Raw genomic sequence first — 13,462 nt, forward strand, 5'->3', positions numbered from 1 at the left:
AAAGGGGGCAAAGAAAAACATTGTCTACTTGACAATTTTGCTTAGGGCTGGCATTGTCTTCTTGTTTTCCAGACAATTTTTTTCTTTTTTTAATTAAATTTAATTTAATCTTCAATGAACAAAACCCTATTTTATCTTGCTCCTACCTCTCCTCTTTCAATGGAAAAAAAGAGAGACAAAACCCATGTAATAAATATGCATAGTCATGAGAAATAAAATTCCCACATTAGTCATGTCCAAAATGAGTCCATGACTCCACTTCGCATTACAAGTCCATCATCTCTTTCTCAGGAGGGGGGGTAACACGAGTTCATTAGTCCTCTTCAGTCAGGGTTGGCTATTGGGTCAAACAGAGTTAAAACTTTCAAAATTGTTTGTCTTTACAATGTTGTTGTTATTATACAAATTACTCTCCTCGTTCTGCTCACTTTACTCTACCTCAGTTCATGCAAGTCTTCTCAGATTTCTCTGAAACCTACTTTTCATCATTCCATATGATATTCTATTATATCAGGGGTTTTAAACTTGGGATTTGTGAAGTTTTTTTTTAATATTCTGATAATTGTATTTCAATATAATTAGTATCTTTTATAATCCTATGTATTTTCATTTTATTCATTTAAAGAACATTATTCTAAGGGGTCCATAGTCCTCACCAGAATGCCAAAGGGATCCATAACCATTAAGGCATAAATGAATGAAGAAGAACCTTTGCATTACATTCAAATGACATAATTTCTTCATCCATTCCCCAACTGATGGTCATTCCTTTAGTTTCAAGTCCTTTGTGACTACCAAAAGAACTACTATAAATATTTTTGTGTATATTGGTGCTTTTTTTTCTATTGTGTGTGTTGTTCAATATATTTCATATCTATGTGGGCATCTGGGAAGAGAAGGAAGGACAGGGATAACATCCAATCTCTGAGTCCATCATTTTGAAATATGGATATCAACTAAAATTAATTCACGGACCAAGTTTACTCCAGGACAGGTAAACAATTGTCTTAGATGGCTTGGGGGATTCATGTGTTTAGGGGAAAGGATCTGGAGTCCCTGAATTTATAACTAGAGTTGGTTTATAAGAGGTTGAAGTAGTGGTATGATTTGAGGGACACCAAATGGTCTCCCTGACCCAAAATGTCTGCCCCACCTGTGTGGCACACCATGCCTGAGACTCTCAGCAGTAAAGATGGTTCTTTTCTTTCTTTTTTTAAATTTCTATGAATCCCCTACCAAAAATGCAAATATCCCTGGGAAAAGGTATCATAAAAACTTATTCTAAGCCCAAATTCAGTTGATTAGATTACTAGTTGATTAGATTACCTTACAAACTAGGTATGGACAGAGTCCTGCAGGAAAGGATATGGGGTAGGAAAATTAGTTAGGACTGAAAAGACAAGAATGTTATATTGCTGATGGAGAACAGGCTGATGCAAGGGTGGGTCCTAGATCCCTGAAGCAGAGGTGAGGATAGGCACTAAAGGGAAAATAAAATTTATAAAAGCTGAACTTTTAAACTGTTATTTTGTTTGGGGTCAGCCTTGACTACCACCGGTGGGACCAAAATGTGGACCTTTAGCTTTCCAAACTAGGCTGTCTTTGCCAGATTTCTCTATGATGCCAAAGCAACCTCATTTTGGAAGATCACTTCAGGCCAGGAAATCACACCACAGCAGTATCCTCTGCCCCTGGGTTCCTCATATAGGATGGCTCCTCCTCCTTCCAGTTCCAATTAAGGAAGACATTCAGGCTAGCAATCTCTTCATTTCCCACCAGGCTGTACTCCTCAGGATTTCTCTATCATGCCCCCTTACTGGGTACCTTCTCTTTGTCCTCCTCCTTTAGCTTTGTTTTTTTTATAATGTGTTGTCTTCCTCCAGTAGAGTGTCAGATCCTTGAGGGCAGGGATTGTCTTTCTTTTTGCTTGTATCTGTGTTTCCAGCGCAAAATAAATGCTTGCTGACTCATCGATTGACCAACCAAACAAATATCCTCTATCCATGAAAGTTCTACTTGCTAGCTTCTTTGATGGAACTTCCACAAGTGTATATCAAGACATTTGAGATCTTCCTGAAACTGATGTGTGGGCAAACAGAGATCTGAATACTACAAGAGGGTAGCCACAAACCAAGCATGAAAATGTCCTTTAGCCCTTTCAAAATTAGAGAATGCTTTCCTTACTCAGATTGGGTGAGCTGATAACTAGATTATAAAAACATGCATGTCCATGACTCTGTGCTTCCCTGCCTTTCCAGCAAACTAGGTTAGGAATCCTGGTGAAATTATGGAAGGTTGTTCCAGAGGAGCTTTGCTCCTATTCCCATCAGGGATTATGAACAAAACCTCCACACTAAATTTAACCCACACTTAAGCTATAGAGTGCCTCTGATCACTAGATTTTTAGACTGATGACTCTGTGCAACTCTGCTTCACTTAAATTCAATTCACACAAAAGTCAAGACATCACCCCATGACGTCACTGGTCCTCTTTGAAAAACGAAGATCAAACAACTTTATTGCAGCAGTATGAATTCTTACTGGGGAAGAGAAGAGGAGGTTGGAACATTATTATTATTCTAAAAAGCAAATCAGTTAACTGCAAATCTCAAATGCAGGTTTAAAACTGCACACATCTCATCCTTTCCAAAAGAAACTGGTAAATCACAAGGTAGGAGCAGTTACAGAGATGCTGGGCACACCCTTACTGTTGCAATCAATTGACAACTCCTTGTATAAATTTCAAGGGTGACAAGGATTAGCCTCTGATGGTGAGATCTGAAGTTGAATGTTGATTTCAAGAAATTAGAACCTTAATTATGTATCAGCAGGGCACTAATGAAGTCACATGCTTATTATAAGCATTTTCAATGGGGATGCTAAGAAACTGAGGTATTCTTCTATTTAACCTCTCTTGTACCTCTTTTGTCTTCACTGTAGGAAAGGGCCTAATGGTGTATCAAAACCTTTAAACAAAGAGCAATGGATTGGCAGGCATGAAACAAGATGCTTTTCTTTTGTACTCATTTTGCGCAAGTCTTTTCTGCAGGTTCCTGCTCTTTAGTAGCCATAGGGAACTGCTTTTGAAACATGAAAGGAGATAACATTAGCTCTCCTTGAGTAGACAAGCTGTTTCTGGTAAAAGTGAAGCTGAAGAATTATAGGATCTTAAGAGTTGGAATAAAATTGACTTATGTAGAAGTTGGTCTTCCTAAACCATCTGGAAGCCTAGTAAGAACTAAGAAGGCAAAGGGCCAAAATAGAAGTCAAAAGTCCATACCCTGAAACTTTGAGACTTTACTCATAGAAGGATTCCTTTAGGCCTCCACATGAAGCCCATTTATTCTTACTTTCATATAATTATCATATTCTTGGTTATTCATTTCCTTAGTTCAAAGAAAGCTAGAAACAGCAAACTAGAAAAGGAAGAGGGAAGTCCTACCACAGGAATACTTCTCACTTTGCAATGAGAGAAGATGGAAAAACTATAAAAAACAAAATCAGACATAAGAAATAAAAGGCATTTCAGTCTGAGATGACACATTGGAAGGGCAAATAAATACTTGTAATGCCTCACAAGACCATGGGAGTGTCAGTTTATTGTAAGGGAGTGAAATTGATTATGTTCAAAATGATGAATGAGTCTTCAAAAAAAAGGTGAAACTATGTTTATATGCTCTGCTTAAAAAGGCAGGGGGAGTGTGTGATACATTGGGAGGCAATGTAAAGAAAATATAAAGGGAGGAAAACTTTAGACAAGGAATTAAAACTAAATGATAGCTGGACCCAGAATTGTCACTAACTAGCTGTGTGGCCTTGGACAACCACTTCACTGGGCTTAAGTTACCTCATTTTTTAATTAGATTATCTCTCAGGTCCTTTTCAGTGATATCATTCTAGTCTAATTGATTTCAGAAATATTTCCACCAAAAAGTGATCGAGTTATTAAATATTTACAAAGCACAAATTATTTGTAATAAATAGTAGGATGATAAAGTTTTGGAACTTAGAGGTAAGTTTCCACTATGTGGAAAATTCACTCATGTGGAAAACTGCATCCCCCTGCTCCCCCTCCATTCTAGATAACTGGAGTGATATTGCACTTTAAATTCTATTCTCTTTGAGAGAGCTCTTTTCACAGTTGTATAGCTTCGAGTCTTGTGAATACATTGGACTGTCAGGGTGTCTGATGTTGGACATAGGTGCATAAGGATGAAGGGAGTCTTAGTGAGTTATACTGGTGGGTATAGGTTAGGAGTAATCTCATTTAACGGTTCCTTGGTTTCCAGAAGGGACATACCTCCCGGTTGTTTGGGCAGCTCTTCTCCTAAAGTTCATGAGCACAAACCCTAAGAATCTCAGATCAAAATGGTACTGCCAAAGTTCAGCTGGTCTAATTCCCTACCTTCAGGCAACTAATTATCTAAACAATGTGGGAGAAATGGCCAACATTCATTTTCCTAAAGTTCTTTTTTGGAGGGATGGATGTGGGAGTGGTGGAGTAGAAAGGTGGAAGAGAGAAGGCTGCCCAACCTTCCTAGGTAGTTCCTTCTAATGTTAGTGGCAACAACACAAATTTGTGGCCTGAGTAACACTCATTTTAAAAGGAACATCTGTTCCTTGTACTTGGTTCCTTGGATGCTTTCAGATGGGAACATTTTGGAAAAAGAAACTAAACTCCTACACACTGTGTTGTGCTCAAAATTTCAAGAATATGTCCTATATTTATGCTAAATTTCAAAACGTGCTACATCTGTTTGGGCCTTTCCCAGCATACAAAGCTAGAATGATGTAATAAACTTAGAATCACATACCAAACTTCTGGTGTTGAAGCAAATCAAACTCACTTAGACATTGTATTAGTCTGCCTTTTCTCACGCTTGAGGAATAAACATGGCTTGTAAAAATGCAGAAAATCTTAACACCCTGGGATTTTTAGATTGTTCTCAAACATTTATGAAAAGGAAATAATACCTTAGGGATCTTGGTTGGCACTTGTGGTATTTTCTTTTTCTGTCTATGTACTTATCTCTCTTTTTTTTTAATAACCCTAAAAGATTTTAGACCTAAATGTTTCATCTGTGAAACTGAGAAGTTTGTCAAAGTCACCTGGCAGAAAGTAGGACTCAAGTCTAGAGACAAGAGCAATACAATTTCAAGGTCAAGTTTGGGCAGACTTTTCCCCACGCCTAACTGAGAGTGGACAGAGGAGTAGGAAGAGTGACGAAGTTAACACACAGCTCTCTCATTTTTCCTTCTGAGCTGAAGTCTCCCACAAAAACATCTTCCTCCTGCCTATGATCTCATTTCACATCCCAGGTGAGAATGGGAACAAGAAACATTTCCTTTCTTATCAGCCTCAGCTAAAAAAAATGCCTTGGTAACAGGACAGATTTTAGTGTTGGTGGATAAAGATGTATAACTTCATGGAAACCTTATAAAATAAACGTTTGTAACCCAAATAGTCCCACCTCCCCCAAACTTGGTGCTCAATTGAGGGAGAAGGGTGAGGTGACAGCCTTGCAAACAGAAAGGAAGTCTCATCTTTTAAAGCAAGGGTGTATCCTGGACCATATCCTGCCCCTCTCCAACTCTGGACAATCTAATAAAGCCTGTGCAACCCCTTTCAGAAAAAATGTTCTTTTTTCCTAAGTAAAATAAAATACATGGATTATATAGGAATCCAATTATATTGAAACAAAGATGCAATTTTTCCCCAACCAAGGTCAAGGACCCCCTGAAATCTATTCATGTCACCCAGGTTAAATTTAAAGGCATCTTTTTGCCACATTGGCTCAAAATGTTAAGGGGTCCTAGGTATTTACTAGAAAACTTGGAAAATATGGGTTGTTTATGACAAAGACAGCTGCTCTGGGTTAGTTAAATTAGCTTCCCTTCCACATCTTGATTTAACTGAGTCACTCCTCCATTCATCAACATCTCAGAAAGACATTAATATTAAGATAGAAACGAATGTGTCCTATTTCTATACACTGCTCTGAAAAGAAAAAAAAAACACAAACCATTAACATGAAACTCTTTTCAGTTCTAAATGCATTTGTACTGTTTCAGCTAAAACACACATTTCCTAGTTCAAGGGACCTTACTGATCATTCTAGAAATATATTTTATGGAACATATGTATATACCAGATAGGTGGCACAGTGGATAGAGCGCAGGGCCTTGCAGTCAGGAAGATTCATCTTCCTGAGTTCAAATTCAACCTCAGACATTGTAATAGTAATTTAAATTTGAAGATCTTTCCCACCCATTAATAGGCCCATGTGACCTGCTTATGTCACAGAAAGCCTAAGTCACATGGTGGGAGGAGCTTACTCAAGGAGAAGAACTAGAAGGGTGGAGCAGGAAATGCTTAGAGCAGTTAGAGCTGGGGGAGAGAGTAGACTTGTCCTAGCTGTGCTGAGTGTGTTTGTTGGTGGCAAGGCCCCAGCAGTGGGGCGGGAAGGTTATGGGATGGTGTGGCTCCCTGCTGTGATGTAGTGTTTCAGGTTCTTTGCTGTTATTATAAAGTGGACTTACTGGTTCTGGAATTTGTTTGCTGCTTGGATGGGTCAGACTTATTGGTTTTGGGACCTTCTTCTCTGGTGTCTGAATAAATGGTTTACTTCTTCTACCTTCTATACGGAGAGTCTCTTATATTTTGTGATACAGAATTACTAGGCATATTTACAATTATCATCTATATTGTGATTATTGCCTTGCTAATACAGATGCTTACTAGCTGTGTGACTCTGGGCAAATCACTTCACCCTGTTTGCTTCAGTTTCTTTATCTGTAAAATGAGCCAGAGAAAGAAATGGTAAACCACCGCAGGGTCTTTGCCAAGAAAACCCCAAATGGGGTCACAAAGAGTCAGACAAAACTGAAAAATGACACAACAACAATAACAACAAATACATATGTGGGCAGGCATTTTTTAACCCAGGAACCAATTTTGTCCTATAAAATGTTTCACTCTAACTTACACCTACCTATGTGTATTGAGGAAGAGTTTCCTACCTAAAGTGTTTTTTGGCTGGCTGTCAATGTATCACATTCAATCTGGTGTTTCTCCTACTTTTACCATTAATACAGTTTAGTGCTTCAGTATTAGACACCATTCCGGGAAAGGAGAAAAAGAATGCATTGTGTTCTTAGAAAAATACATGCAGTCACAAATTCTGCTGTGATCAAAGGTCCCAATTTGAAATCTGTTCCTCACTGACCTAAGTAAGTTGAGGGGCATTTATCCACGGCAGGCCTTTCCATTCACTATTTATCAGGTGATAACTGAACTAAAGGACAGGGAGGTCAGCTCTTTACACAATCTAAGGAAGTTTGAGGCCTTTAGAATATAAGTCCAGAGGGGGCAGAAAAAAAGACTTCTTGGAAAAAAAGCATAATTCCTAAGTCAGGTAATTACAGTAGTACCAGATGGCCAATAGCTCAAAATTCTACATTTTTTTTTAAGACTTGGTCTCCTTATTTCTCCCAGGTTAGAAATGCAGGGACTACTTATGGGCATCATCCTGCTATTGATCAGCATGGGATATTTGACCTGTTCTGCTTCCAAACTGGGCTGATTTGCCCCTCTTCCTCAGACAACTTGTTGGCCCTCCATTCACTCTGGAGGCCTCAACGCAGGAATGCTGAACTAAATGCAGACAGCTGATTGTCACACCCCACCACAGCTTAGAATTCCTGAACTCAAGAGATTTGCCAGCTTCAACCTTGCCGGTAGCTGGCATTAGGGGCATGCACCACTATTCCTGGCTCACTCATTATTTTTGACAGGGACACTTCAAAGCAAAGTATCTTAAGAAACTAAAATAGCATTACTTCCAAAATATAAAAGGAATGAAGAATTTGTTCATGTGGAATAAAAGTAAAAGCAGGGAGTACCTTTGTTTGATACCCTAATAATCAGCTTTCAAACTCCTTAATATTTGTGTTTACTTCTAAGGAAATCACATTAAGCCCTGAGAATTTAGCTTAATTGTTGCCTGAAACAAGGTTTAATTATATTACAGATTTTTTTTTAAAAAAAGATATATTTCTAAAAATAAGACTTACCTTCCAGAAGCTATCAACTTTGCCATACACAAGGGACTGATTTTGCCTTTTGATTTCATTAATGTGCTTGATATCACTTGAATTCAGGTGCTGTTCTACCACAAATCCCAGAAAGCTATTGTCTGGTGTGTGGGCTATTTGAAAAAGAAAGGAAAAGAGGTTTATACTTTTATAAGTAAAATGATAGAAAACACATGCACAGCTAAATGTCTAAATTTACCCAAATTTTATACAATAACATAAGAATGAAGAGTTTCTTTTGCTTGGGAGTATTCCTCTACTCCCACCCCCACCCTCACCCTCACCCCAATTCTTTCCTCTGTTTCACATTTATCCCTATTAGGTTTTTCAAACAGGAATGGTTTTCTCTATTGTGTATTAACCTAGGCCAAATCCCCTTATTCTCTAAGCACACAGAAGAAATGCATTAGTCTCAGAATCATTAAGATACATTTCTTACTGCCTCCTCAGCAAGAGAACAAAGTCTACAGACAGAAATGACAAAAACAAGGATTTTCTAAGTGATAGGTAAACCACACCAAAATGAGAACACCAATATTCATTATACAATTGTGGGAAAAGACTTGCCTCAGTATCTCCCTTCTCATTCTCTGGGCTCTGAATACCACCATATTTTTGTACTTGACTTTGGCCAAGCATAATTCACTAAGAAGGTCCTCATTTATATCCTATGCCTGTAATCTTCAGACAAAAATCAACAAATACAGTAAGAATGAAGTGAAAATTCAGTTGCACAAGCAAAGATCTTCAAAATGCTTTCCCTTGTACACCTGTCCATCCCAAGAATCCCTCAAACGCCCTATCTTATTGGCATTCTAATGGAATCTCTCTTGCTTACAGCCACATTTGAAGTCAGGACTTGGCAGAGCCAGGACTCCAAATCCAGTGTGCTTTCTACTATCTGCTAAACTGCCTCTCTCTTGCTGGGCTATGAATAATTTAGATCAAATTCTTCCTGGTAAATGAAGCATATTCATTTAACATAACACACTTGGGGGTTAATCACATTCATTCCCACAATGATCACTATTTTGGTCTATGGTTAAGAGGAGAGGGGAAATCATTTTATAGACTTTCTCCACAAAGATGTCTCCACAAAGCCAGGCTTGGCACTCTTTTTAAAAACATCAGGAGCATGTCCCACTGACTAGAGCACTGGACTAGAGAAGTCTAAGGACCTGAACCTCATTCTCAAATTAATCACCCAAAGAGGAATGACTTAACACTGGCAAAATGCAGTGAAGAGCTCAGATGAAAGATATAGATACATAAATAAAAAGTGTTATCATCATCTGGTCTCCCAAGCTTTTGCCTAATGGGGGTGACAGAATGAGGAGATAATAGGGTTGTGACGGGGGAGTTTGGTAGAGTCTGGCCAATCTGTTATTTCATTTCTGAGATTTTGAACAAGTGCCCAGAGGCGAATGCAATGCCTGTAGCCTACTGAACAGTACACAATGGAATAAATTCTTCAAGCAAGAAGAAAAGAGGACAGGCCTACTGTTTTCTGGTTGTTTTGTGTGTGTGCATGCGTGCATGCGTGTGTGTGTGTGTATGTGTGAGAGTGAGAGAGACAGACAGAGACAGAGACAGAGAGACAAACAAAGAGGTTTGGGGAGGTTAGCAGGGGGTGACAAGGGATGTGAAGAGCAGGAAGCGAAATATGGACAGGAAAAGACCCTAAATACATTTTATATTTTCCCAAAAGAATCAAAGAGACTTCACTGATGTCTTCATTACTTGGAATGCTTTAAAAAAAAAAAAGAAAGAAAAACCAGCAGGTATTTGACTCAACATACAGTTGATAGATGACAGGTATTTGTTGTATTATTACTGTAATTTACAACCAAACCAACTTTGACATGGTACAAAAGATGAATTACCAAATTACATATACATTCTCTTCTACATGTAAGGTTTCATTTGAATCATCCATCTTAACTCCTCTCTGCTCTTAGGATAATATCCTGTGAATAAACAGCCTCACAAGTAAGTTTCAACACCTCTGATCAAAATCAAAAAGAAAAATGTGTGCATGTGTGTGTAATTTTTAATGTGCATCTTTGTTGCACTGTATCAACAGAAGTTTAGACGCTGCTAAAACAAAACAAAACACCACAACATTTTGTTTGACAGATTCTGCTAAAATCTTCCATAGCATCTTAAGCCTTAGGTAGATGGAGAACTTTTCATCTCAGTTTTTTCACTGCTGCTGATTCTAATCTATACCAACAAGTAGCACAAAGACAAAGGTGGTGTCAGAAGACCCACCTATGGAGATTGGTCTAAAACAACAGACATTATTCTTAGCCATCTCTATCTCATAACAGCTATAGACAGAGATGCTCAACAGGGTTTAGGGACTGGACTGGAGAAAGATACTTAAAATAATGTCAGTAAACTCATATTATCTTTTATCTTGTCTTGGAATTACAAAAGGGGAATGGGGGGAGAGGTACAGTGGTATTCTAAGACATGAACTTAAAACTTAAGTAAAATCAATTTCTTTTTAAAAAAGATACTGGGGGAGGGGGACAGAGCCAAGGTGGTGGCTGAAAAGCAGGGACTTGCTTAAGCTCTCCCCCAGGTCCCTCCAAACACCTGTAAAAAATGGCTCTGAACAAATTCTAGAGCTGCAGAACCCACAAAATAGCAGAGGTTAGCAGGGCTCCAGCCCAGGACAGCCTGGATGGTCATGGGGAAGGGTGCATCACATGGTGCTGGGAGCGGAGCACAGCCCAGTGTGGGCCACGCCAGGACCAACCAGACCAGAAGCCAGGCAGAACAGGCCATAGGGCCCTGAATCATTGAGCTGTGGCAGTTACCAGACTTCTCAACCCACGAATGCCAAAGACAACAGAGCAGGTTAGTGGAAAAACTGCTGGATCAGAGTGAGAAGAATGCGTGGTCAGCCCCAGTCCTGGGGGCAGTAGAGGTGGCATAGTGCTGTGGCTGTTTCCAGAGCTCCATCTGTGGTTGTTTCCAGCCCCAGGCCCACCCAGTGGGAGGAATTAAGTGGGAGATCAGAGTGGGAGTGCAGAGCTTGCTTTGTCCTGCTTGGATCTGGGTTATGGTCCTGGTTGGTGGTTCTTAGAGGTGGAGGAGCACTGGTGTAGCAGAGCTTGCAGTGATGGTTGAGTAGAAGTAGCTCTGAAAACAGCAGCATAGCCCCTTAAGCTTGGAACAAAGTACTCTCTGCTCTACAAGCAGTGAGACCCTGACAAAAAGCCCAAGGGTCAAGTAGTTAGCTGGGAACATGAACAGGCAGTGAAAATGGACTCAGACTCAGACTTTAGAATCTCTTTTTGGTGACAAAGAAGATCAAAATACATAGCCAGCAGAAGTCAACAAAGCCAAGAGCCTACATCAAAAGCCTCCAAGAAAAATATGAATTGGTCTCTGGCCATGGAAGAGCTCAAAAAGGATTTGGAAAAGCAAGTAAGAGAAGTAGAGGAAAAATTGGGAAGAGAAATGAGAAGGATGCAAGAAAACCATGAAAAACAATTCAATGACTTGCTAAAGGAGACCACAAAAAATGCTGAAGAAAATAACACCTTAAAAAATAGACTAACCCAAATGGCAAAAGAGCTCCAAAAAGCCTATGTGGAGAAGGCAGAATTAGCCAAATGGAAAAGGAGGTCCAAAAGACCACTGAAAATTAAAATTAGATTGGAGCGAGTGGAAGCTAGTAACTTTATGACAAATCAAGATATTATAAAACAGAACCAAAGGAATGAAAAAATGGAAGACAATGTGAAATATCTCATTGGAAAAACCACTGACCTGGAAAATAGATCCAGGAGAGATAACTTAAAAATTATTGGACTACCTGAAAGCCATGATCAAAAAAAGAGCCTAGATATCATCTTTCAAGAAATTATCAAGGAAAACTGCCCTGATATTCTAGAGCCACAGGGCAAAATAGAAATTGAAAGAATCCACAGATCGCCTCCTCAAAAAGATCCCCAAAAGAAAACTCCTAGGAATATTGTTGCCAAATTCCAGAGCTCACAGGTCAAGGAGAAAATACTTCAAGCATCCAGAAAGAAACAATTTGAATATTGTGGAAAAACAATCAGGATAACACAGGATCTGGCAGCTTCCACATTAAGGGACCGAAGGGCTTGGAATATGATATTCTGGAGGTCAATGGAGCTAGGACTAAAACAAAGAATCACCTACCCAGCAAAACTGAGTATCATGCTCCAAGGCAAAATATGGATTTTCAATAAAATAGAGGACTTTCAAGCTTTCTCAATGAAAAGACCAGAGCTGAATAGAAAATTTGTCTTTCAAACAAAAGAATCAAGAGAAGCATGCAAAAGTAAACAAGAAAGAGAAATCACAAGGGACTTACTAAAGTTGAACTGTTTTGCTACATTCCTACATGGAAAGATGATGTATGTTAATTCATGAGACCCTTCTCAGCATTAGGGTAGTTGAAGGGAATATACATATATAGAGAGACAGAAGGCACAGGGTGCATTGAATATGAAGGGATGATATAAAAAAATAAAATTAAGGGGTGAGAGAGGAATATATTGAGAGAGGGAGAAAGGGGGAGATAGAATGGAGTAAATTATCTCACATAAAAGTGGCAAGAAAAAGCAGTTCTGTTGGAAGGTAAGAGGGGGCATGAGCGAATCTTGCTGTCATCAGATTTGAATTGAGGAGGGAATAACATACACACTCAATTAGGTATCCTACCCCACAGGAAAGTAGGGAGAAGAGGATGAAAAAGGGGGTATAATAGAAGGAAGGGCAGATAGGGGGAGGAGGTAATCAAAAGCAAACACTTTTGAAAAGGGACAGGGTCAAGGGAGAAAATTGAATAAACACAGACAGGATAGGATAGAGGGAAATACAGTTGGTCTTTCATAGTATGACTGTTATGGAAGTGTTTTGCATAATGATACATGTGTGGCCTATGTTGAACTGCTTGACTTCTTAGGGAGGGTGGGTGGGAAGGGAACAGGGGAAAGAATTTGGAACTCAAAGTTTTAAAAGCAGATGCTCAAAAAAAAAAAAAAAGCTGTTTTTGCATGCAAATCAGAAATAAGATATACAGGCAATGGGGCATAGAAATCTATCTTGCCCTACAAGAAAGTAAAGGTAAAGGGGATAGGGGTGGGGGGAGTACAGTGACAGAGTGGGTTGACTGGGGAATGGGGCAATTGGAATATATGCCATCTTGGAGTGGGGGGTAGGGTAGAAATGGGGAGAAAATCTGTAACTCAAAATCTTGTGGAAATCAATGCTTAAAACTAAAAAATATTAAATAATAAAATATGGAATTCAACATCAAAACAAACAAAAAAAAAAGAGCTGTTAACAAACTTGTGACCTCTGCAATAGAATATGTTCTCCA

General features: G+C 39.0%; 1 protein-coding gene across 1 annotated transcript in view; it reads right to left on the minus strand.

Annotated features, from left to right (window-relative positions):
* MGAT5 (alpha-1,6-mannosylglycoprotein 6-beta-N-acetylglucosaminyltransferase) overlaps positions 1-13,462 on the minus strand; it is a 384,608-nt gene that overhangs the window by 85,153 nt on the left and 285,993 nt on the right. The window contains exon 12 of the mRNA XM_036747575.1: positions 8,074-8,207. Coding sequence (XP_036603470.1) covers positions 8,074-8,207 — 134 coding nt within the window. The remainder of the gene's footprint in view (positions 1-8,073; positions 8,208-13,462) is intronic.

This window comes from Trichosurus vulpecula, chromosome 2 (assembly GCF_011100635.1).
Source record: "Trichosurus vulpecula isolate mTriVul1 chromosome 2, mTriVul1.pri, whole genome shotgun sequence".
NCBI classification, from domain to species: Eukaryota; Metazoa; Chordata; class Mammalia; order Diprotodontia; family Phalangeridae; genus Trichosurus; species Trichosurus vulpecula.